The sequence below is a fragment of the Ascidiella aspersa genome, chromosome 3 (assembly GCF_963924565.1).
Source record: "Ascidiella aspersa chromosome 3, kaAscAspe10.2, whole genome shotgun sequence".
Lineage (NCBI taxonomy): Eukaryota > Metazoa > Chordata > Ascidiacea > Phlebobranchia > Ascidiidae > Ascidiella > Ascidiella aspersa.
In genome coordinates this window covers 16493909-16521402 of record NC_139449.1, presented here as the reverse complement: position 1 = coordinate 16521402, position 27494 = coordinate 16493909, and the positions used below count along the sequence as shown (strand labels likewise).

General features: G+C 36.4%; 1 protein-coding gene and 1 pseudogene across 1 annotated transcript in view; both read right to left on the bottom strand.

The window, feature by feature from the left end:
- LOC146160426 (A.superbus venom factor 1-like) overlaps window positions 1-27494 on the bottom strand; it is a 58243-nt gene that overhangs the window by 18074 nt on the left and 12675 nt on the right. Inside the window, exons 10-27 of the mRNA XM_083383466.1 lie at window positions 23688-23809; window positions 23571-23631; window positions 23352-23437; window positions 22563-22666; window positions 22004-22091; window positions 21707-21901; window positions 21444-21510; window positions 17629-17789; window positions 17326-17446; window positions 12675-12843; window positions 11135-11239; window positions 10495-10583; window positions 9989-10128; window positions 8424-8475; window positions 8071-8228; window positions 4039-4165; window positions 3281-3490; window positions 2746-2830 (exon numbers count right to left, since the gene is read on the bottom strand). Of these exons, the coding sequence (XP_083239592.1) occupies window positions 2746-2830; window positions 3281-3490; window positions 4039-4165; window positions 8071-8228; window positions 8424-8475; window positions 9989-10128; window positions 10495-10583; window positions 11135-11239; window positions 12675-12843; window positions 17326-17446; window positions 17629-17789; window positions 21444-21510; window positions 21707-21901; window positions 22004-22091; window positions 22563-22666; window positions 23352-23437; window positions 23571-23631; window positions 23688-23809 (2140 nt within the window). The remainder of the gene's footprint in view (window positions 1-2745; window positions 2831-3280; window positions 3491-4038; window positions 4166-8070; window positions 8229-8423; window positions 8476-9988; window positions 10129-10494; window positions 10584-11134; window positions 11240-12674; window positions 12844-17325; window positions 17447-17628; window positions 17790-21443; window positions 21511-21706; window positions 21902-22003; window positions 22092-22562; window positions 22667-23351; window positions 23438-23570; window positions 23632-23687; window positions 23810-27494) is intronic.
- On the bottom strand, window positions 288-2693 carry LOC146160427 (uncharacterized; annotated as a pseudogene).

Genomic DNA, 27494 nt, shown 5'->3' with positions numbered 1-27494 from the left:
TGACATACATTCATACATGCGTTACATAATTTTCTTACATGCAATTTTTACATAATTTACTATAGTAAATAATCGTTTTTTATGAAACTCTCTATAAACGTATGAAAATTCCGCCACGTTGAGAATCACTGTTTAACGGTATATTTTGTAGTTAAACACATACTTAAACAGTATAAATAGGGGATATGTGAGTAAAGCGCCCCCCCCCCCCCCCTAAGACCTATTATGACAGGGTTCACCCCCTCTTTTGAAAAATGAATGTTTATCGTATTCTGTCAAAAGTGGCATACCACATCTCTATTTACACGTGAATATTTGTTTGAAAAGGGTAACCGTTAAAATCTTACCGCCTGTTTTTCAAACCCCTTGAAAGTCCACATTACCCCGACATGTAGGGGCAAAGTGAACCAGCGTCTAGGACGATATTTTAAAACGCTATTTGACCAAAATATAGACTATAGCTACACCAAAAAAAACGTTTAACACGAACTTTTATTTATATACAGAACACAGTTAATTTGACATCTTTGACTACACAATTCACAATTTACAAACAAAATTCGCACACAAAGTTACCATCCTCTTTACTTCATCCATTGCATGCTTCATGTGCCCATCGTTTACGTTGGGAACACTGGATTCACCCATCGCCAGTACAAGAAAGAGAATACAATTCGTTGCAGTAAAAACACTCTGGGTCTTCTGTTAAAGAACGTTTGCACAAAGCTTGCTTCCTTCGTTTCGTAACTTGCTTTGATGCAGTCTTTACATTTTTCTTTTCTCTTCTCACAAATAACTGCTTAGATACGGGCGACTTAGAAGCTGCCAAAGTGTTCTTGTAGGAAGAACTTGTAAACACGGTGGCACATCCTCCTTTGCGTGATTTTCGCATTTCTGTTTTTTCTTGATATGCCTTTGGGAGTGGAAAGATATCTACTGGCCTTTGATGTGCGAAGCCTGAATCTACTTCATGTGAGGTTGAGGGAATATCGTTGCTGTTGGTATTATGATTACTAACAGATAGCGGTAGGGTAATATCTGTGGTTTCAGCTGTAGCATAGTCAGCATCAATAAAAACATCCGGATTGAAAGGATATATCCCACATTTTTTTAAGCCATTTACAGTATTGGTAGGCGTCGCTGCTCAGCATTGGTAGGCATCGCTGCTGCAATGAGGAGGCAGGCATAAGACCGACACGTGATTTAATATTGCCATTTCAATAAATTCCAGGTTTTTTGTATGAGTCATGTGTCCATCCAAAATTAACAATAGAGGGTCCTCTTCTGATGGCTTACTGAAGGATAGGAAGTGCTTAAACCACGATGTAAAAATATCTATTTGCACCAGCCTGATGGAAGACAGGCAAATGCTGTTCCAGGGGGGGTATCGTCTAACAATTAGGGCTTCATTCGTTGGCGTGGAAATATTATAAACGGCGAGACATGGTTGCCTCCTGCAGACATGCATATGACTGCTGTGCAGAGAACGCCCCTTTCTCCAGATGTTAATGTTCCAACTTGCATTTTACCTTTTAGAGAAATATTTTCGACTTTTTTGTTTGCACTGTTGTGATACCAGTTTCATCTACATTAAAGATTTGGTATGATTGATAATAGGATACACCAATTAGATTTTATAAAATACTGAAAGATCTCTTCACATTTGCACGATTAAAACCTCTGGCACGTGCTGCTGGTGTGGCTTCAGGTGTGCGCAAACTTAACGTGGGGTTCCGTTGTAGAAAACCCTACAGCCAGTCCTCGCCAGCAAGACCATTCTCTTTGTTGAAGTGATCCCAAACATTGGGAATGTTGTTTTTCGTAGCTAGATCAAAAGCCATTTTCTTTAAATCAACTCGGGTGATCCCAAACAATCTACTTTCAAGAATCAGGACATGCTGGACCAATTCGGCTTCTTGTGATTTCGTAAACGTTGATCGAAAACTTCCTAATATATTTTTATTATCAACCGCTGCCACATTTGTTCCTTTTACTCTTCGGATTAGGGTTGTTTTGGGTACATTAATTGTCTTACTTGCAGCGTAGCTCATGGTTTTCGATTGCACAGCCCTAATTGCATTCTTCATGTTATGCTCATTCCAATTCTGTTGTTTTTTTTTAGTAGTTGCGTGGCATTTCTGAGCAAACCTGTAAAATCAAAAAAGTATAAATAATCCAAGGGGAAAATCCAAAGTTTTCCAAATATTTAAACTGGAGAAAAGTGGACCATCGGGGCCCACTTTACCCCTGTACAATATTGTGCTTACAAAAACATTGTAATAAAAATTTTGCTAAAAAATTCAAATTTACTTTACTTTATGCACATAGCCTAGGTACTGGTTACCAACACACAGAATTATCTGCATGTGCTACAACAGTTAGCAGTTAATACGTTAATTTGTTTAAAACCCTTACCTTAGCTTAGATCAAGGCATCCAAAAATCAACTTTCAAAACAGTTTCTTTGAAAACTTGAAACTGTAATGGCGTCCGAGACGCGCTTTGAGCCATTGACGCGCTTCATTACATATAATAATATGCGCTTGGTGGCGCATTATTTAAATAAAGTACCGGTATAGCGAAATTCCACTTTGTCCCGGTAGTCCGCTTTACCCACATTTCCCCTACTATTCAAAACCTACTGTATAGTAACACCATTCAGCGTAATATCCTAAATCTTAGGATAAAAGTATTCGAAGCCCCAGACCCGGTCGCGATTATAATCAGCCGTAAGAAAAAAACTTACCATAAACTCGGAGGAACGTGGTTCCATACTGCCCAAGCTCTTTTTTGCACTTTATCCGAGCGCCACTTGAGTTCAATATTGTAACCTGAACAACAATTTCGTATTTTATTATAGGCAATTGCAAGAATTTAAATACTTTGGTTCGTTTTTAGTTCGGGCCGCGAGTGCTATACCGGAAGACATATGGTAAGGCAACTTTTAGAGTTTTTTTTACACAAAAACAAAAGGTACAGTCACAATATCATTTTAAACAGGAATGGAATTGCAGCATGCAAATAGTACAATACAAGATGTTTGTGAATTAAAAAATACTTTTCCTATACTTGCAACTAACATTAAACTCTGTGTGGTAAACTAAATTCTATGCCTAAATCTCAAATAAATATTAAAAATCGCAACTGTTATATGTAGGCTACATGTTAATTTTTTGAATTATTGCTATCCCATCAACGACTGTTATCCTATTTTTTTTTTTGATTTGCTTGTAATCACATAGAAAATCTTAAAAAATTAACCCCCCTATATATTTTCGTACCTCCCTGAATATTATTGACGACTTGATTAAACTCTTGGCCTCCATCTTCCACTTGACCTGTTGCTTTTCTGTATTTGTACACGTAAATGGATGGCGCTATACGTATCATGTTTTGCTCTCCGCAACCCCCCGGTGCATGTATTAGATTCTGCAAGTTGCTAAATGTCTGCGTGATTGGGTCCGGTGATGCAACTGGTCCCATTAAACTTGCTATTTGAAAAATATAAAATGATTTATTGGCGGGAAAAAGGTTTGAGTTAAAATGCGGTGTGTAAAAACTTAAGTCCATGACTTGATTTAAGTGCACTTAATTCTCTGTTTTTTGTGACTTGACTTGACGTAAGTCTTTTGGACAAAATAAAAAAAAGTAAATTGGGTTTTGAAAGAAATCTTTTTCGTATTTTTCATTTATTTTAAATTGAGCGCATCTTTCAGTATTTGCATAATCGAGTTTTACAATTCTAATAGAGATAACGGTTAATTTTTATGACAAGGACGTGACTTGAAGTTAACTTGATTTTGGCAACTGATGACTTAGACTTGGACTTGGACTTGACTTGTTTTATTCCAAAAGATTTGACTTGGATTTCAGTTATTTTACAAATGATTTGACTGGGACTTATATAAGTTCAAATTGACTTGTTTACAACACTGCAAAAAGCACAAATTGTTTTAACAGTCCAGCCTAGACACTCAGTTAAGAAAGAGTTATAGAAATAATGAGAACATAATAGAAAACATACATAAACAAAACCTACCATAAGCGTAAATATGACAATTACGAGATTTTGATTCAAACGAAGTTGAAATGTCAAATGTAAAGGACACCGTTTGGTCAGGTTGTAAAATAAACGTCCTTGAACTGTCCTTCAAAAGACCTCGAGGCTAAGAAATAAGATTTAATTATTGCTTTTAACCATTTAGAAACTCATTGAGTTAATCCACATGGTCTATGACAGGGGTCGGCAACCTTTCGTATGTAGTGTGCCAGTTTATGAATAATGTCGAAATTTCAACAACTCGCGTGCCAAACATTTTCTTTGTTTGGTTTTGCACTGGTAACCAGGGCTGCGGAGTCCGTTAAAAACAACCCGGGTCCGACAACGGCCAAGTGTGCAATTTCATCGAGTCCCAAGACAGACTCAGACTGTTCAGACTGTACCACTTGTATTTCACCGATTTACGTAAATGAGATGGATATTCAGCAATCCACTCATAGGGGTCATGGTAAATATGCCACCATATTCTATTCCATCTTAACTTAACAATTTACAGTTATCAGTTGTGAAATGTGGTACTGCACATGCGCACACGTCGAACTCTTGTGATTTTACCCAGTCTTACTCGAGTCGGACTCCGCAGCCATGCTGTGATCTGAAATCTAATTTACGTATCATGGGAGACGCCATGAAACCTAATTTCATAAGTTAAAATCTTTTAGATACACTAACCCTGCTAAAAAACGAACTTAACACAATACTTTGTCCGCTATTTTGTAATATACGTTGACGCTTTTCAGCCGATACCTAGAACTTAGAAGTGTTAACTACCAGTTTCGTTTTTTGCTTGGTTTCTCAGTCGCAAAAATACACACGCGCTTACTTGAAATGTAAAACGCTCTGTTTTTACGCAGTAAACATCACGCCAACTTTAGGGCTTTGTGACGTAAAACGAACGGTTAATCGTAAACAACAAGTTTACGCCCACAAAAAATAATGTTAAAATCAGCAGTTAAGACACGAATTGGAAATATGTGCAACCATTTAGTTAGCTAGCGTTAGTGATGTAATAATAGTGTTAATCATGTGGTAGTGATGTTATGGTTGCGCTTTCTTAAGGTGATATAACGTGCGCGTTAAATCATTTGGCGTGCCCTGGAAAATCATCTCGCGTGCCACTTTTGGCACGCGTGCCAAGGGGTTGCCGACCCCTGGCCTATGAAGTACTGCATCAGTGTCTTGGCTGTCATTCATTTGTTTTGGTGTTTTGTTGACATCAGGTGAAACATAAATCAGTTATATTAAAGGGTTATGCAAAACTCTTTAGTTGAAATACAAGGTAGAACTAATTGCAAAAAAATAACAAAGCCCTATGGCAGGGGTGGGTAATAATTTTTAGCCGCGGGCCGCATGAGAAACCGAAAACGTTGTGGCGGGCCGGGCCAAAAATAGGATCTGAAATACTCGCAATATGACGCCATAATAAAACAAATAACCTAACGAATTTGTTAATTCGTTTGGAGTTGTGCAAAAAAGTGCAATTTAAGGTGAATTTAAAGAAGGCCACAAAACGTCGCGCGAAAAATGCGAATATGTTTGTTTGAAAATGCAAACTTCAATTTAGATTTAGAAGGACGTTAAGCATTGAGCACAGGCAAAAAGTGTACATTGCTTGATATATTGGCTTTTATCAAGTTGTGGGGAGCGTTGACCCAAAACTTAAGATTAAAATGCGAAAAATTTCGAACAAAAAGCGTACAATGTTTTTTCTTCTTTTTACAGCTTTAAGTTACCGATGTTTTAGTTGCGGCACAACGGCCATATTGCCAAGACGATATAAATCACTCAACATGGCATTAACTAAATTAGAGAAACACACAACATGGCATTAACTAAATTAGGTTGACAAAATGTAAATCGGTATATTTTCGAGTTTAGAAAACGGTTCATATTTTAGAGACGAAATAAATTCGACGCGTAAATAATATATAAATATTAGGCTTAGTTTGTTAAACTTTTTGGCGGGGTCTTGACTAGATACGTCAACTTGCCCTTGTTTTCGCTTAGCCTATGTATTTTAGGGAAAATAAGCCGCGGGCCGGATTAAACTGCTTGGCTGGCCGGATCCGGTCCGCGGGTCGTATATGTTGCCCAGGTCTGCCCTATAGGACGGTCATGTTCAAATGGCGGATCGCGATCCGGTTCCGGATCTTTTCAGCGTTTTGTGCGGAACTCCTAATGATAGTCTTAAAAGACAAACTTTCTACAGTGTTTTCATGTGAATACCAAAGCGACAGAAAGCCCCAATTCGATGCTATTGTAAGACCTAAAGTCTTCGGCAACCTACGACCCGCGGGCAGGGGGGGATGTAATTCATTCGGCCCGCCGCCTATTTGACAAACTAGATACGAGTCCATTTCAAATACTTTTTGACTATTTTAACTACGTAAGTGCAAAAAATTTTCCCGCTTTGCGCGAATCATCTTTGTACGTCCGGCTTGTTTACGTTTTGATGCGGTCTTTTGAACTAGATCAGCGCTTCTTTACCGTTAATGGAAAACGCATTCAAAAATATTGGACATATATTTTTAACATTTTGTATTTTCGGCAATGTAATAAAAACTTGCAAGAAATTTAAAAGAAATGCCGGTGTACCTAAAAAAATCGCGCTCGCTTCGCTCGCCACGTTCGCCATGACTTACAAAGGTTAACAAACACTAAACAAGATTAACTATAAAACCTATCGCGTTTACATAAGAAAAGCAACATAAAAGTTAAAGCGTGTCCAATATGTTTACTATTCGTATTTGGTGGATCATCTTGTCAGGTTTGGCTGTGGTGGATCATGGCAGAAATCATTTGAACACCCCTGCTATAGGATATGATGGAAGCAATTCCCTGCGGGCGAGTTGATTGGCACCCACTAAAAGAGTTGGTTGTCGTTGTCAGACCCACTGAAGGTCTTAAGATATTTAACCGTAACTTAATTGGGTTTAACATCAACGACGGAAGGCCAATTATTTCGCTAACGATACACTCTTGCGCCACTACAATAAAACATTGACCAAACGCATACACGTGGTAAAACGTCCTGGTATTTACCATTTCGATGAAGAATCGAAAGTCTCGTGGAGTACAAAATACTTATTTCACTGATATTTCACCGTCTCGATCATTTGTTAAAAAATATATTTGTCAGGAAAGATTTTGCGCTTTGGAAACGACATAACAAAAGGCAATTATATAATAGTGCTTTTTTCAAAAAAAAACGACTTAAGTGGATAAAACCCCACTCGCAACATGTCAAGATCACTCTCTCGGTCAATATGGCCTACTTATTGTTGGCAAGTTCGCTCTGTTCAACTCTTACCTTTTTATTTTCAAAATCAAAGTATGACTGGCTTGCTGCATGCAGTAATGAGGGACAAGTCCTGTTTCTAGAGCGAATTTCTTAACGAACTTAAAAATGGACTAAAAAGTCGACTTTTTGTCTTAGAGTGTTATAATATTACGGTAGTACTATGACTCTAACATTCTCGGAACAAAGTTAATATATTTATTACTTTGTCCAGAACGTTTGTTATGACTTTAAATTAATGAATCCGACTCATGGACTGATCAATAGTTTAAATTATCGTTAATTTAGTCAACTTGGTGGCGTTAGAATTTGCAATTTTTCAATCCGTGCATGTAAATAAACACGCTAATTTGCCTTTTAAGAACTAGGTATTGTAGACGCACCCAAATGATTAATAAGGCATACAAAATTATGACAAAAAAAACAATTTGGTAGAACGGAAATTTGCAGACTGCCGGAGTTTTGGCGAGGGTAATTTCGTCCGGGCGAGTGTGCATTGGTTGACATTCGGCCGATTGGCGAATGTAATTTAATGCCGGCCATGTAGTGGTAAGTTTGTTTAAACTAAAGATTTTTGGAGAATACGAGCTGGTAATACGCACAGGAAAATAATTGATACTTATCAAAAAAGAGTTGCTATTACGTGTGTGTAAATTAGGTATATAAATATTGCTGAATTGCTCTGCATTTAAAAAAAACTAAGGAAAAACTACCTCGATCTTAATAAACTTCCTAATAGAATCGGGCCCGGCCCTCATGACAATTGAAGCACCAGCAGGTTGTTTTGGCAATTTAATAGGTATAACATTGAAGGTCGACGAAACAGCTGAGTTGCCTGGCACGTTTAAGGTGGCGATGGACCTCGCAGTATCTTAAATAAAACGAGTTTATAAAAACAAATAAAGCTATGTGCTATGCAATTTAATACAACACCAGTTGCGTAAACGAAAAAGTATCTGCAACATTCTATCGAGTATAACAAGTCAAAAATACCTAATTAGCGAACGATAAAATAAATGCTATACAATGTGCTATTACCAAGTTGTTTTTAACTCACTACACATACTTGATTTAAAAAGAGAACAAAGTTCATCGGTATGCTTCACCATGACGTTGACCTTGAAGTAATGTAATTGATTTAGTTAAAAAAGGATCTCAAATACTAGTTATATTTAATCACATGTAATAACATATACAGTAAAAACTATTACCAAATATGTACTTAGGACGAGTAATTTTGTGGTTATCGAGTCAATCAATTTTTGTTATAATTCTTATTCGCTTTAGGTCAGTGATTTTTAACGTCAGGGTCACAATGGGTTGTCTGAGGGATCGCAGTGTACTAACAATATAGTTTAGTATTTAAGATGTCACCATTGAGTTGGTTTTCAATTGATGAATCAGCTTCGGTAAACTGTAATTATGGTAGAAATCAACTATTTTTCCATTGTTACGTCTAGTCGTCTAGGGATGTCCACTACGTGATTTTTTTCCGAGGTCGAAACCTGATAATTTGTACAAAACTTATCGCGATCCGATCCCATACCGATTACGTCATTCCCATGTTCAAACGAGTGAATTAGACAAAATTAAAACCTCCAAAGGTTCTTTTTACAAGTGACTTATTATTTAACATTTTTTGGCTTAAATCGTGAACTTTTTTGCCAATTTTTGAAAAATTAATCTTTATTATTGATTGGAATTGGTGAATATTTTTTTTAATTGGTCGAAAAAATTAATTGGTCGAGTACGCTTTCGAAAACTAAAAACAAGGTTGGTTACACTGCTTAATAGGTCCCTATTATAAGGCTTTAAATAACCAAATTTGGCAAAAAAATACAAGTGTTTCTTACTAGTATAAACGCCTAAATAAAAAAGTGAGGCAGCCAACGAGTTAGCAACAAAGATAAAGCCTGGTTTTAAACTTGAAAATTACCATAATATATATATTTATCTAAGGCAATTTCTGACGATAAACTTAATGGCTTCAAAGTCGCGTTGATTTAACCATTAAATAAACATGTCCGATAATATCGGATCGTAGTATAGATAACCTATGCCAATAAGGTATCGATGAACTCGTCCGATACTGGGGTAGTGTCGCCGATTCGATACCAAACTATTTTATGAATTTTAGCCATGACATCGGCGCAGCGATTCAACCTCGAAAGATAAATTTATAAAAAAATACAGTAGGTTAATAGCTGTAGGAAACGAAATGTCTTAACACCAAAGTAATTTATTGCTGAGAAACAAGGAAATATTATCTTAAAACTTTTAACATTTATATATTCTGCCTGTTTTAACATAGTAATTATACGTAATTTGGTAACAGATTGGATCGCAATACTCTTTGTCCAAAATATCTGGTATCGGTATCAAAATATATTATATAGCCTGTTATCGAACATTCCTAGTTCATAATAGTAGCACAGGACTCTTTGATAATACGACTCACATCGACTCACCATTAACGAACATCGATTCGCCATTAACAAAAACTCAAAATTTAGTGCGTTTCTCTTTCATACTTTTACCACTAGTTTTAAGTTCAAAGCGGGATAGGTTGCAAAAAATACTGTGAGGCAAAATGTTGCTTGTAGTCTCGACAATTGCATAATAAATACTCACATCTCGATCGCCTTGGCCGTAATTAAACACGGAATATCGCAATGTAGCTTGTTCCAGGAGTCGCAAAGAGTAAGGTAGGTAAAGTTGAATGAACAAATTTCGAAAAATTGTCACCTTTTTCGGCTTGGCGATGCAAAAACCTAATACATTTAGCAGTTCATAAAAAACAGCAGCTTTAACTTAATTACTACAGCCAAAGCATAAAAAGCCGAGTCATCAGTTAATAGGGCATTCAAAAAAATGGCAAAGAAATCGGCTACAAGAATAAATTTCATAATTGAAAAAACTGTTATCACTTGACTGCGTCTCGTCAAACTACCAAAGAAAGCAAGATTATTTATTATAAAAGTATGAAACTTTAAACGTATTTTTATTGATTTTATACCAGTTATACTATCCAACAGTCAAGGCAGTGTAGCACGTTGTGTACTTTTTTACTTGCGATATTTTTCAACGATGCACTTGGGCCAGTGACTTAGCTTTTTATTATTGTAATTTATACATACCTTGGTCGCTGTAACTGAAAGTCGTAAAGTCGAAAGTGCTTATACTTCCGGGCACAGTAGTCTCCCAGGAATACCGCCCATTTTCTCGTCTGATAAAGTAATGTGATTAAAGCTTAAGTGACCAGCTGACCACACTATACGCCGTGTCGTTTTATCTAAATAAATGAAACTGCTAAATTTTTATTATTAATAACGAGAACAGGTGATTGGTATACAATTTGGAAAAGTTACGTTAAACGCACTATGTTGAAATGTTATTTTTGTTTAAAAAGTTTAATAAACAAAACGAACTGACCAGATGGTTGCCCCGTGAGTATATCACGTCACCCTGGTTAGCCCGAGGTTAAAAACCACCCTAGTGTCTTATTTTTGGGTTTTCGGTTGATAATCGCTGTCTATCATGTAGCAGGGTATTTTAGGATATTGCTTTTATAGAAATGCTAAACAAGCGACCCAGAAGAAATATCAGGCGATTCACATTGGCTCGCGACTCATATGTACAGAAAACACTGGTTTATACCCGACAATGATCAAACCATGATAAATAACGAAAACATTAAACTCATCAGATTCAAAATTTAGGGTTACCAATGTAAAGGATAAATACTGCAAAATTATACAAAGTGCACTCTTTACTCACAAATGTTCGGTTTCCCAAATCCAATTTTCATTAAAATCGGTTCGTTCATTGTTCTCGGCTCTAGAAACAAGTACATTGGGCCCGATAATCGACCTTCCGCCAGTGCTAGAATAAAACAACAGCTTTTGAATAATCGCTTGAAAAACGAACGTTTTCATAAGATTGTCTACGCAGAACCGCAGAATATCTTATATTAACTGACCACTCGTCCATTAGCCTATTGCGTTGTTTATGCTGTTAAGTTTGGAATACTCCATGACCATAATGACAAATTTAATATGTTAGAGTAATTAATAAAGACTTGTCAGGTATATTTTTTCCGCATTATTTACTAGTTTAATGTTAGCTTAATCCGGTAAAATCGTTTTAAAAATTTAGCCTTTTGGTGTCTTTTTCGGGCGATGAAAATATGGTGGGCGTACATCAAGCTAATTGAAAGAGAAGGCATTTTTGTTTCATGACAAGATAGGTGCCAGAAACTCCGAAAAAGTCCCCAGAAAATAGATCGTGTCTATATAAGACGTCATAATGACGCCATACATATTTTTGGGCTTTAAAACAAAATGCCGAGACACTTCAGATTGGTCTAATATTAAGAGATAATAAAAGTTGAGTAGACCAAATCGATTATTCCAATGTGGTGTCATTACCAAAAATGTTATAAATAAAATAAAATTTGTAATTTAGCGTAGAAACTACGAAGTGGCCACATATGTTAGGTAAACAACAGCATAACAATAATTTTTGTAACTTAAAGATACAAGACATGACGTCGTAGTTTTAACAATGTAAAATAAAATAAATGAAATAATCGATTGCCACTGGTTATACCCAACGTTAAAAGTGAATATTATGGCAACATCAATGTATATTTTTATAAGTCAGTACCACTGAGATTATCGTTAAACATTTCTTCTTGGATAACATCGCTTGCACTGACCACATGCAACAGAAACTACAAACATTGTTTTATACGCCTACATGTTACAGTTGTTATGCTGTAGTCTTGCAAAAAGGTTTTGTGCCGATGCTCGTATGTCTGTCATTACAGGCTGTAAAGTTCCACTGGATTTTATTATCTCAGGGAAATCCAAAACCGTATACCAAGCATTTGTTAACCATTATAGTGTTTTGCTATAATTTAAATCGTTTCCGATATATTCCATGCGTCCTAATGTTTCTGTGAAAATATTTCTATTGCAAATAGTTTGATGGGGTTTGGGACTTTTTTCACCCAAATTTACCGGTCTATTTGGCGTTAATCTGCACCGTATATTCTGTACCATTTAAAGGTTGATAAAAAGTATTTTGAGTGTCTCATATCTAAATATTATTGTCAAAATTATAGGAAACCTAGATTACCTGTGTTGGAATTGACTACTGTTAAAATTCACTAGTTTTAGGCTAAAAATTTATAACATATCAATTAAATAATGGATAACATTCAAATATTGTTAACCAAACAAGTTGGTTGGATAATCTTGAGTGGTACAAAAACAGGGACAGATACTTCACTGTTACGATAGTCGATTATACTTACAGGCTTGATTCTTCCTCCATAGCGTTTAGGCAAGCAGCGATAAAACGGTTGACGCATTCTTGATCCGCTTCGTTTCTGAACACAATTTCTCCTCGATCCGCACAAGTTTCGTTAGTCAAGGTGGGTATCATTCCATTTTGGGCGCAGCTACTCAGGAATTGTTCTCGTTCTGATAAGTATCAACGTTGAAAACCAGGCAGTAAAGTAAACTCAAATAAATAGGACGATGACTTGAGTTAGGCGAGCTAGGCCTTACAAGTTTTCTCGGCATTACAAATTTAGCATATCACCAGCGTGTGATAAACTGGGAGTTATAAATATGTAGTTTTCTTTAGATTTACAACACCTAATTTAAGTTACACCACCTAATTTAAGTTTAAGTTAGGTGGACTAATTATGTGGCCCGAAAAAAAAAATTTTTTTTTGGACACATGTTGTTTTTGTCCGAATTATTTTTTTTTTTTTTTTTTTTTTTTTTTTTTTTTTTTTCAGTCAATTTTTATGGCTCACTTTTGACAAGGAAAAAAACATAGTTGGAACATGAAATTTTCACAACTGTTAAATACCCTCCCAAAGTTGTTTCTAATATAAAAAAAAATTGCCTAGGTTCTAAGGGGTGGTTTTTAGGGGGGTCAAACTGTCATTTTTTGTTAATTTTGGTTTTCGGCACTTTTCAGAGATGAAAAAATGTAAAAAAAATCTGATATATTTATGGATGATGGATACATGACATATACAATGCTAAGTAACAAAATTTTAAACATTAGCCTTGAACTGTTTATCCGGGGGGTCAAAATGCACAACACTTTAGGAAATTTCAATGATATATTTACACTAGAAGGAAATGACATAAAAATCTGAAAATTTCACAAATGTTAGAGAACCATTTAAAGCTGATGTTAAAATAAACATTTTACCTCTTGAAAATAGGGGAGTATTTTAGGGGGGCAAAATTAAAATTCGGCCATTTTTGTGTTTAGAGGTATCTTAAACTCAAGAAAACATTGTTAAATAGTTTTCAATTATAAAGACAAATTATAGGTTGCTTCACAGCAAAATTTTGACCTTCAACTCAAAATAATTAACCCATGGGGGAAAATAATTAACCAAAAATATAGAAATTAAAGTGATTTTGTGATGGAAAAAAAATTGCAAACAAAGTGGTGTACACTGCCTGGCAGATTTTTTATTTAAACTTGCGGCGGTAAAATATGTTGTTTGTAAGAGCAATAAGTTAATTCACTAAGACGAGACACTTTGCACAATGGATGTTGCACGCGCTGGACAAAAAAAGCACAGCAGGGAGCCAGCCGCTTCGCGGCCAGAATAAAGCAAGCGATATGAACAAATTTTGTATTGAAGGTTTTCTGCCGCTAGATTAGAGTAGATAGCTGTAAAGAACTAAATCGAACACATCACACTATTGATTTTTGTCCCCAATTAGAGGCGTATAGGGGTGCAAGAAAAAATTGTCAAATATTTTTCAATTATAAAGACGAGTTATAGGTTTGCTTCGCAGCCAAATTTATATTAAGACCACTGGCAATCAATCTTGTAAAAGTACACCATGTCCAACCTATAACACGCAACTTCGGGCCACATCCGCTTTTGCCTGCTAAAGCACCGAAACTGGAAGCACAACATTGGGTGTATATGGACACTGACAAAAATACCCGTTGAAAGAATATAGAATAACCAAGGAATAACACCCTGGTAAATTATAGTGGAACTGCGCTATACCCCCCCTGGTATAATATAGTAGAACCGCGCTATAACCCCCTAGCAAAATATACAAAAACCGCACACCCTGTCTAGTTTTTTTTTTTTTTTTTTTTTTTTTTTTTTTTTTTTTCAGTCAATTTTTATGGCTCACTTTTGACAAGGAAAAAAACATAGTTGGAACATGAAATTTTCACAACTGTTAAATACCCTCCCAAAGTTGTTTCTAATATAAAAAAAAATTGCCTAGGTTCTAAGGGGTGGTTTTTAGGGGGGTAAAACTGTCATTTTTTGTTAATTTTGGTTTTGGGCACTTTTCAGAGATAAAAAAATGTAAAAAAAATCTGATATATTTATGGATGATGGATACATGACATATACAATGCTAAGTAACAAAATTTTAAACATTAGCCCTGAACTGTTTATCCGGGGGGTCAAACAGCACAACACTTTAGGAAATTTCAATGATATATTTACACTAGAAAGAAATGACATAAAAATCTGAAAATTTCACAAATGTTAGAGAATCATTTAAAGCTGATGTTAAAATAAACATTTTACCTCTTGAAAATAGGGGAGTATTTTAGGGGGGCAAAATTAAAATTCGGCCATTTTTGTGTTTAGAGGTGTCTAAAAAACTAAAGAAAACATTGTTAAATAGTTTTCAATTATAAAGAAAAATTATAGGTTGCTTCACAGCAAAATTTTGACCTTCAACTCAAAATAATTAACCCATGGGGGAAAATAATTAACCAAAAATATAGAAATTAAAGTGATTTTTTAAAGGAAAAAAAATTGCAAACAAAGTGGTGTACACTGCCTGGCAGATTTTTTATTTAAACTTGCGGCGGTAAAATATGTTGTTTTGTAAGAGCAATAAGTTAATTACTAAGACGAGACACTTTGCACAATGGATGTTGCACGCGCTGGACAAAAAAAGCACAGCAGGGAGCCAGCCGCTTCGCGGCCAGAATAAGGCAAGCGATATGAACAAATTCTGTATTGAAGGTTTTATGCCGCTAGATTAGAGTAGATAGCTGTAAAGAACTAAATCGAACACATCACACTATTGATTTTTGTCCCCAATTAGAGGCGTATAGGGGTGCAAGAAAAAATTGTCAAATATTTTTCAATTATAAAGACAAGTTATAGGTTTGCTTCGCAGCCAAATTTATATTAAGACCACTGGCAATCAATCTTGTAAAAGTGCACCATGTCCAACCTATAACACGCAACTTCGGGCCACATCCGCTTTTGCCTGCTAAAGCACCGAAACTGGAAGCACAACATTGGGAGTATATGGACACTGACAAATAAGACCCGTTGAAAGAATATAGAATAACCAAGGAATAACACTCTGGTAAAGTATAGTGGAACTGCGCTATACCCCCCTGGTATAATATAGTAGAACCGCGCTATAACCCCCTAGCAAAATATACAAAAACCGCACACCCTGTCTAGTTATGTGGCCCGAAAAAAAAAATTTTTTTTTGGACACATGTTGTTTTTGTCCGAATTATTTTTTTTTTTTTTTTTTTTTTTTTTTTTTTTTTTTCAGTCAATTTTTATGGCTCACTTTTGACAAGGAAAAAAACATAGTTGGAACATGAAATTTTCACAACTGTTAAATACCCTCCCAAAGTTGTTTCTAATATAAAAAAAATTGCCTAGGTTCTAAGGGGTGGTTTTTAGGGGGGTAAAACTGTCATTTTTTGTTAATTTTGGTTTTTGGCACTTTTCAGATATGAAAAAATGTAAAAAAAATCTGATATATTTATGGATGATGGATACATGACATATACAATGCTAAGTAACAAAATTTTAAACCTTACCCCTGAACTGTTTATCCGGGGGGTCAAAATGCACAACACTTTAGGAAATTTCAATGATATATTTACACTAGAAGGAAATGACATAAAACTCTGAAAATTTCACAAATGTTAGAGAATCATTTAAAGCTGATGTTAAAATAAACATTTTACCTCTGGAAAATAGGGGAGTATTTTAGGGGGGCAAAATTAAAATTCGGCCATTTTTGTGTTTAGAGGTGTCTAAAAAACTAAAGAAAACATTGTTAAATAGTTTTCAATTATAAAGACAAATTATAGGTTGCTTCACAGCAAAATTTTGACCTTCAACTCAAAATAATTACCCATGGGGGAAAATAATTAACCAAAAATATAGAAATTAAAGTGATTTTTTGATGGAAAAAAAATTGCAAACAAAGTGGTGTACACTGCCTGGCAGATTTTTATTTAGACTTGCGGCGTTAAATATGTTGTTTTGTAAGAGCAATAAGTTAATTCACTAAGACGAGACACTTTGCACAATGGATGTTGCACGCGCTGGACAAAAAAAGCACAGCAGGGAGCCAGCCGCTTCGCGGCCAGAATAAGGCAAGCGATATGAACAAATTCTGTATTGAAGGTTTTCTGCCGCTAGATTAGTAGATAGCTGTAAAGAACTAAATCGAACACATTACACTATTGATTTTTGTCCCCAATTAAAGGCGTATAGGGGTGCAAGAAAAAATTGTCAAATATTTTTCAATTATAAAGACAAGTTATAGGTTTGCTTCGCAGCCAAATTTATATTAAGACCACTGGCAATCAATCTTGTAAAAGTGCACCATGTCCAACCTATAACACGCAACTTCGGGCCACATCCGCTTTTGTCTGCTAAAGCACCGAAACTGGAAGCACAACATTGGGAGTATATGGACACTGACAAATAAGACCCGTTGAAAGAATATAGAATAACCAAGAAATAACACCCTGGTAAAGTATAGTGGAACTGCGGTATAACCCCCCTGGTATAATATAGTACAACCGCGCTTTTTTACCCTAGCAAAATATACAAAAACCTCACACCCTGTCTAGTTTAAGTTAATTTAAGAATAAATTACCATCCCTTATGTTCAGGTCGCACTTACCAATTTGAATTACATCCTCTTGTAAAACTTGGCGCTTGCGACGAATCGGTTCCTGTTGACAAACTGGAGACCGGTACCGTGTTGGTGCCAGAGAATTACTTGTCACGAACAAACCCGCTTCCTGTAAATTGCAAATGGCTAGGTAACGGAAAAGTTTTTCTACCTCATTGCGAAAATGAAAATTTGACGCTGCCACTCGGGAAAATAATAATGAATGACATTAGAACAGTATAGTACAACTTTAATATTGTGTTGCTTACTTCCAAAATTGCCAAAGTTGATAATTATTATTGTAAAAATAACCTCAAAAACATTCTTGCTCGTACTACCACCCTCTCTTGAGCAAGCGGGATCGTAAGACGCCATCTTGTCCCACAGTTCATCGCGAGTTAGCCGACTATCATTGTACACAAAATAAGCTGCGCGGTCAACCGCTGACATGTGGAAAACCGCTGACGGGTTGCCTACGAACATATTTAATAGAAAGGAAACGTGCACCAGTGATCAATTTGTCGTTTCGTTGGGTTAAAACAATTTCTTATGGGCTTAATAAGTGGTTCTTAACCTTTGTAGTTTACGGACCGGTAGAATTTTGAAACAAATTTTGCGGACCGGTGGACCTTTAAAAATTAAAATCCACCCAAAATTTAATTACGGCAAAAGAATGCAACTAAAAGTCTTCTTTGATTTTCCATACAACTGGTCTTAAATTTTAAGACTTAAACGAGCTGTAGCCCATACTTCTAAACCAGGGGTTCCCAACCTGTGGTACGCGTACCACTATAGTGGTACGCGACGGTTTTCCAGGTGGTACGCGAGTACCTTCCGTTTTTTCCACAAAAACATGGATTCACAACTTTATATTTTGTTGATCTGTTTTTTTTACAAAAAAAATCCCTAAAGCCTATTCATTGTTACGTAATTATTCCTGCTGTTTCGTACCATTACAATCTTCAAAAGACAGGCCATAGCAATTGTCGACAAGGATCACATTTGCTTTGTAAAGCGTACAACGCTGTTAAACAGTGAGCGTTAATTATGTCAAACGATTGCTCTTGATAGATATAATCTACTGATTTATAGCTTAATTTACAAATAGCATTGAATAACGCTAGTTGTAAGCTAAAAATAGGCAAAAATATGATTCGATCAAAATAGTTGTTCTACAACAGTGGTTCTTAACCGGGGGCGCCAAGCAAAACTTAAGGGGGCGCAAGCTCTATTCCAATATTTAACTTTTTATAATGTTTTATCAGTTCCATGTTGCTTTAGTTACTAAATCTGGGGGGGGGCCGTAGGTGAATAATAATGCGACCGTTAACACGTATTTTAATAAGCATGTGTTGGCGGCCATGTCCGTGCTGGCATTCGTTAATGGTTGATATGCTAAATGCAGATTCGAAATTGAAGGAGTGTAGTTAATTAGATCAATCTGCGCTAAAACAAGTTGATATCATTGATTGATTGATGCAAAAAGAAATCAGTATGGAACAGTGGTTCCCAAATTTTTTTGGATCGCTGCAGACTAAAACAATCTTAAATATTTCGCGGCACACGGCACACTTTTAGCAGAACACAATACAGTAATTTTACAAACGCCCTTAACACACGACAAACTATATGTAAATGTCTCAATATTATTAATTTGTAATGTATAGAGCGTGTTTAATTGTAAGTGCTTTCGTGTATACCTATTGGTAATAAAAAAACTCTATTTTCCGACATTACCAAAAAGTTTTGCGGCACACTTGGCAATCTCTCAAAGCACATTAGTGTGCCGCGGCACACAGTTTAGTAATCACTGGTATAGAAGATGTGTAACAATCTGAATTGTGCTGTCACATAAAGATAAAAAAGGAATTGAGGGTACATAATAATAAACGGCTTAGCAGACATGTGTTATGCAAGTTGTGAATGAAATTAGGGCAAAACTATGAGACAGGTTGAGCGGTTATTATAGAAAGCCTTGTATAACCGAATTAGATTGTGTAAGGGATTCTCAAACTGTTATTGAGCAAATTGAGAGAGAATAAATTGAGGAGTAAATAGCCAGACAAAAAAATCTGTATTTCGTTAAAAACAAAGAAGATTAAATCATAAACCACAGACAGTAGGCGCGGAGACACAGGTCAACGAACTTGGCACCACCCTGGAACTGCATGCGCAGTTGCGCACCGTTTTAGAGATCAGCCGATCAGTTTCGTCACGTGTCACATTCAAAAACCCAATAAACGATTTTTTTCGCGCTTCGCGCGATTAAACTGTATTTCAGTTCTATATTTTTTGCACGAGATCGTCAGAGAACAATAAGTATGATTAAAAATAATTGTTCTATGACGTCCCGTTATTACTTAACTTTGACTGTCAATGCAGCCGTCAACAGCTAAAAGGTTGGGCACCCCTCTAAACAGTTGGGCACAACACTTGCAGCCTTGTGACGTATGATAAAGTCTAAAGTAGACAATTAACTTTATGTTACGTCACAACTCATATTTTCGCACAAAACGATTTTGCCTGACTTCATTGGCAAGGTAAAACAAGTGAAATACTTTAAATCAAACGTTCAAAGTTATTTTTATTTTAGCATTATGAAGTTTAGGTTACTCCATTTGAATTTACTATTTTTATTATAAATTTACCTTTCAAGATAGAGATCATCGCGTTGAATTGCAAACCATGGCTAAAACGCGAATTTCAATTTGGCGTCCTATCGACACCGAAGACACTGTAGTATCGGGCGAGTACCGATACTACAACATAGCATCGGGCATCGGTTCTGACCGAATATCAATTTATTATCGGTAATCCTACTTTCCAGCATAAGCAATGTTTTGTGTCCACACTATTTTTTCGCCTAGGAAGTCATTATTTGTATGGCACTTAAGCGACTTTGTTAAGCTGATTCGTGATTTATTTGCGGTTTGAACCGTAGTTAAGCAAACCTTAAGTAGTGCTTCGTTGCATTCCTGCCACGTTCTATGGTGAGTTAAATTGTACATTGTGGCGTCATACTTTTGGGCCCGGTCAAGTTAACGAGAATTATGTTTTCAGCACAACTTGCTGCTCTGCCACTGTGGCCTGTGGGCTGAACGGTTACAGTCAGTGGTGGGATTCAAAATTTTTGTCAGCCGGTTCTATCACATAAGTCCTTTTTTTTAGCCGGTTCTGTTACAAAAAGTTATATTTTTTGGCAAACAAACTGATTATATACGGCAGAACTTCATTTTACAAAGATAAATAGAAGGCAGTGCAGTAGCAAGAACATAATGTATAACTGTTACGTGCGAACTTGACCTTTGCAAGGGTTAAAAACACACACGTGAGCTACTTGGATCTAAAAAATCGTTGTATTAGATAACATGCAAAAATCCATTGACGGTAACAAGTAATGCTAACCGGTTCGCTGATTTCATCAAATTTCGTGAGACGGTTCTATAGAATCGGTGCGAACCGGCTGAATCCCACCACTGGTTACAGTTTTAGAACTAAAGTGTTAGTCAGATCTTTTACGTTTTCTATGAAGACTTTGACAACGATCCTGTTTTACCATAAGAAGCAAGGCAGTATCTTACAATTTGATTAATTAAGTTTAGCTACAAGCGTCAATGTAAAAATGGCCTATGCGAAATGCTTAAAACCGTTCTGGCAAAAAATGTAAAGACTTTTTAGTTTTAATTTAGAAATGATGTAAGTGCGCAACAGGCAAATTTTGCTAAGCAAATTGTCTGATGTGGCTGCCATTATTGCGAATATTGTGCGAACAAAGGCGGTGTAATAAATCTTTTGTCAATTTATACTAAACAAAGGCAATACATGTCGTTTTGCCGCCATCTGAAGATCAAACTTCAGTTGCACGAAAGATTTCCATACAAGATCCATTGGAGCAGAAAGTTTACTTTTTGACTTCATCCTTATAAATTTCCGTACCACAAAGCTTTTCTATGTTTGAAAAGGGACAATAAAAACTTTCCCTAGTTATGATGCAATTTGTTACGTCAATGAAAAAAAGTTAATTCGTCCCTAGTTCCTTGCCAGGTACTTTTAACCATTCTTAATGCGCCACTCATAAGTGGTGTGTCGATTTTTGATGCAAAATATAAACAACACATACAATTCACCTGTGACTTCAATCGAAATTGTGGTCTGTGGCAAGAAAACATCGTTCGAGAGGGTGACAGTCAGTTCCTAAACAAGGCCAGTAAAAACAACTTAATAAACATTATATGACCTTTATAACCAAACAATCGATCAAACATATAACACTTGCGTACTTTATGCACATGTTTTTTTTATGTTAAATTTTTAAAAGATTCATTTTTTAAATAATTATAAAAAAAAATTAAAGCCGGCACTATTTCCTACGATGCTTCTTAAAACAAACCTTTCCGGCGCATTGGTTTTCCACATTGAACCAAACCGAATTCGCAACAACTTTATTCCCGCGCATATAATAGGCTACCAGGCGGGCAGATGGAACCATCTGTTGATTTATCTCAATGCGTCCAGAAAGATCCCCTTGATGGTTAGCCGCGTACTCGACGATGCCTTGAGACACGACTTGACCCCGTGAAACTACCTAAACACAACCAGTAATGCCTATACCAAAACGTATTTCACTGAGCGCAATAACGTGTTCATATATAGCAGTTAATCAATGCAAACTTTAAATTCTACTTACAAAGTATCTCACATCCCCTGCAGACGACGGAAGATCGGGTTCGAAACGAAATTGTACGTTGAGTGTGTTGCCGACATGAATGCGACCACTGCGCAAATGCAGTTTGAATAAAATTGTGCTATTTTAAACGTCTCATAAATGCCTAAAAAGACTTTTATTACTTTACTTAATTGTATGTTATTTGTCCTTAACTTTATTTCGTGCATGACAGATTTTGTGGATGTGACAACATGCTTGAGCATTTATTCTGATCAGTTGGTGATGTTTTATACGTAATCGGGTGAAAAACTTATATAATTACTTTTCTGTGCTTATTATTAACCACAAGCGATAAATTCATTTGGATTAAGGATGCTTTGTATTTATAAAAAGTTATTTGTTATTAATTAATATAATATCTAACTATTTAAAATGCAACAAGATGATTATTTATATCATTGGTGGCTTCATGAAGATAAATTTAGATTGACAAAGAGTTGTTTTAATATTTACACAACAGTTATACCTTGATTAAAAAATGAAATCGATATGGTTTACTAAAGAGTTATTATAAACTCACGGTTGAACAGAAATGGAAATGTGTGCGGCACCCGTAAGAGGTTGGACATTCAAAATAGCTGTGGCTTGATCCATATCGCTGATGCGGGAGTCCGCTGTAGTAATCTGCAGTGTATGTCTTAATTAACATGTTTGACTTGACAGGTGTTGAAGTCCTTGGAATCAACGCGACTAATCAGTTTAGTTGTTTAGGCTAATGTACACTTCGCAAGGAATGTAACACAATGCTGGAAATCATGGAAATATGCGGAATATTTTGTACAGAGAAAAATATGTATGCTTTTTGAAAACGGTAAATTTACATCAAATATGTTTTTAAACTAAAAACCTTTTTATTTATGTAATTCGAAACCGCTCTAACTAGCTCAGTTGGTAGAGCGGAGGTCCCAGTGTGGCCGGATTAGTTTGAACCTCAGTACAGGCTAGTTGTTTTTCAAGCCTGCCTTGCTTGCATAATTGTAGCGGTATACTTGTGATACGGAAGCTGTAATCGTTGGTCAAAAAGCAGCTCTAAAAGGGCTAGATCACAGTTGTTGATCACATGTCATATATGTGTGTATCCTGTTATTTATTCCGTAACAAGTGGACACTTCAATGGAAATGCACTTTTTGTTTAAACGCGTATGCCTATTATGCAAGCCTAGAATTTTTTTTTCATTTTTTTTGTGTGTGTGGGGGGTGGGGGTGGGGGTAGTATGTGACTTTTTCAACTACTGGGTGGCAGTAGGCGTCTATAATGTTATACTTTCTTACTTTAAAATTCTGATAAAAAACTCGAAATTTGCTGTACCGTAATTTCAAGTTGATCTAGACCAGAAGTTTGGACTTGCCAGAGAATTTGCCCACGATCGTCGGTACGATCTTCTTTAACTTCTCCTGTTGTAAATACAGTCTTAATAAGTTTTTATTACCTTTTATTGTCGCATATATTTAGGTCCCTAAACAGGCAGTTTACTTGAAGAATACTGTAGGATAGCAATGGGTTAAACACTTACACAAACTCCCATACCTATGATCTTAACTGATAAACCAGGAACGGGTTTCAATGTAACAGCATCACGCACGTCAATCTGAAAAATAGGTAAATAGTATTTTTTTACCAAACCTGTAAATATTACCTGTTTACCTTTGCGTCGTAAATAAGCCCGGGTACAAAGTATTTAGAGCTACGATCCGTTTTGATGACGTAAGGAGAGCCGGTGAAGTGTAAGGCTCTGGATCGTCCTGACTCAAAAATTGATTCGTCCCCTGTTAAAAAAACACCAGTCGCTTTCATACGTTTTTACGATTTTTTTTCATACATTTTTACGATTTTTTTGGTTTTAACCAATATTTTTTCTTTTAACCATATGAACTCAAATTTTTTAGTTACGAAAATCGTGTGATTGCGGAACACAAAGTGTGCCTACCACTATAAGTAAGAATTTATTATAGTGGTAGGCACTTTATTATGGCCAGTAAAATTAGGTGAAAAGGCATAAACCACAACATTAATAGAACAAAAGGTTTTTTATTGATTTATCACGAAAGAGGTGTCGGGATCACCCAAAAGAGTCTTTCTATAGTGCAACCAAAGCCAAGCTAGAAATATAGGGTGTTGCGACGTTCAAACTTACGGCCTCGGCCAGGAGCGTATCCAGAAACTGAAATAGGGGTTCCCGAAATTTCAACTTGAGAAATTCCCAGATTTTCCATCTCACGTTAGTAAACAAGGAAACAGATTAGACTATTTATCAGCAGCGCAGTTTCCTAAGTTCAATATACGGGACTAGGCTAATTTACAAGCACTCATTTTGCCACCACACGTACTAAACGAAGATCGGTTTTCCCGGGTGTCATCATGCCACGATTAGCGCAACATCTGCGCCGAGCCGTGTGCCAAGTCAGCTAAATTACAAGATGCGTTTGAGAGAAAATAAGTTGTGTTAATTGCACACTAAACACGTGGTCTTAGGATATGCTTATAGATAATAACATTGCGGTAACATCATTACATAAAAAGGCGACAGTCACAGTTAGACCATTCTTAAAGAAAATAAAAAACCGCCGTTGTTACACCAACATCGGATAGTAGCGTAACAGCGAGAAACATTGCCTCAGTGGTGTCTAACTCAAGCAGGCCAGCGTGCCAATTTTTATCCTATGACTTCTTCCCGTGCCAAAGTTAAGTAACTAATTCGTTCTAATATTAAAAGCGCTTTTTACAAATAAAACGTTTGTATTAGCCAAACCCGGAAGATTGGACTTAAGCTGTGTAGTAGCGGTGCGTCTAAAGTTCATTCGGGAGCTGACTTTTGCTTCTTGTTTCTTTACGCCAAGTTACAGAATTATGTGAATTCTACTTCACTACAGCATAATGTTATAATATAAGAAGTAATTGTTAGTTGTCGTGATTGCCGCGATGGTATTGTACTGAGAATAAACAATGGCAGTAAGTATTTCTCGGGCCTTGCGTTCCATTTTTTATTATGTCACATTTGGCACGCTTGCCGCGTGTTTAACTACATTGGCCTAACTCTAACCTATTAGAGATAAAAAATGAAGAAGGGATGACTTAACGTTGTCATTTGTCGAATACACTCGTGTTAACCAGCCAACCTGAACGAATAGCGAAAAGCGAAAGAGAAAAAATATCCTGCATTTACGACCAAACAAGAGAAAAACGGCGTTTTGCGTTTGAATTTGGTTTCGCTTTATCTTAAGACGTCTAACTCAATTACATTAAAAACATTGCCGCTTCGAACAGTGAGTTAAACCCTGATAATAACGAACAAAAATGATAATATCACTTACAAAAAGGGGGTTCCGAACTCCCAACCCCGCCTGGATACGCCACTGGCCTCGGCCATACTTCGACCTTCGCTCGACTAACTGAGCTACGCATGCTAAAGTGTGAAAGGATACGAGAAACATAGTAGGGCCTACCATAGTACCATGTTTGTCTACTGTCTACACCAGTGTTTCCCAACCTTTTTGACACTAGTGCCCCCTTGGGCTAAATAATATTTTATATCGCCCCCCTCATCTTGCTTTGCAGTAAAGTGTCATATTAATCGTTGTCTAACATCATATTGTCTGCACTTTTGTTTCGATAAGCTGTCCGTAATATTTTAAGTTGTCTAACATACATTCACTATAGGAATTTATGGATAGATTAATTCACCAGGCTATGTCATTACGAGGAAATATTCAACTTTCTGCACCAATACTATCAGGGGTCGGCAACCTTTTCTTGTCACGGGCATCAATCAAACTCAGAAAGGTTTCTGCGGGCCGCACAAAATGTTAACTAAGAATTGTGTTATTGGAATGTTAGAACAACTGTGAATCAGGCGGACCCCGGATTTTTTTCATCCATACTACTAATGTGTTGGAAAGTGTAATAAAGCTAGTTTGAGGAAACGCGATAACCTTAGTGTTTATAGATAGTGTAATTCAGTGTTTGTTAAGCTCTTTAAGTCCTGGCGCACCTGGCGAGCGAAGCGAGCGCAATATTTTGGGGGTATACCAACATTTGTTTTAAATTTCGTGCTAGCATTTATTACAATGCCGAAAAAAATAAAAAAATGTTAAAAAATATATGTCTAATACTTTTGAATACGTTTTTCTTTTGTCCGCCACCGTAAAAAAGCGCTAATCTATTCCAAAGACAGCATTAAAACGTAAACAAACTGGACGTAGAAAGATCATTGGCGCGAAGCGCGAAAATTTTTTGCCCGTACTAAGTTAAAATCGTCAAAAAGTATTTAAAATGGACTCGTGTCAAGTTGTCAAAGAGGTGGCGGGCCGTAAGTTGGCGACAACTGCTTTAAATATACAAACATTTTGCCGCGTATAAAACTGTGAAACGCAACAACAACCAACAACTTTACATAAGAAAGTCAATTATTACGTAACAATGGTCGGAAAACTACTACAAGTTCGCAGTACAAAAGTTGCCATTTAAGGTTAAAAGTTGCCTACAGTCCTGTTTGTTACTATTTTTTATGTGAACTTTTAAATTTAGCCTATAAGTGCTTTTATGTAACGCCCCCTTATGTGCATTCAGCGCCCCCCAAATTAGAAACAGACCCAAAACGCCCCCTTGTAACTCGCCAACGCCCACAAGGAGGCGGTACCGCCCACGTGGGAACCTCTGGTCTACACTATACAACTTCATTTAGACTTTAGAGCAGGGGTCGGCAACCTACGTTTCATCCGGCCCGACGCCTCTTTGACAAATTAGACACGAGTCTATTTCACAAACTTTTCTATTTCACAAACGACTATTTTAACTACCTAATTGCGAAAAATTTTCGCTCTTCGCGCGAGTGTTTATTCTACGTCCGATTTGTTTACGCTTAGATGCTGCCTTTTTAACTAGACCAGCGATTTTTACCGTTGCGCCCAGGAAGACCGGCAAGTGAGTTGCGCAAAAACCGCAAACGTATCAAAAAATATTGGACATTTTTAAACATTTTCTTATTTTTATTTTCGGCATTGTAATAAAAACTTGCAAGAAATTAAAAGAAATACCGGTGTAACCCCCCAAAAAAATCTCGCTCGATTCGCTCGCCAGGTTTGCCTTGACTTGAAAAGGTTAACAAACCCTGAGCTAAATTAACTTTAAATGTTATCGCGTTGGTCAAACTAGTTTTATTACACTTTTTATTAGCAGTATAGATGACGACGTGTGAACTCAAATTTTAAACCAAACAAACGCTTTTTTCGCGCTTTGCGTCAACGCTTTACGGCCTCTGTAAATATAATTAAGCACGTTTTTAAATACAAAAAACCCGAGCCCCACCTGATTCACAGTTGTTTTAACATTTTAATAACACAATTCTTAGTTATCATTTTGTGCGGCCCGCAAAGACCTTTCTGAGTTTAGTTTAGGCCCGCGACTAGAAAAACATTATACCACAATATGCAATATCGTATTTCTCTATACATT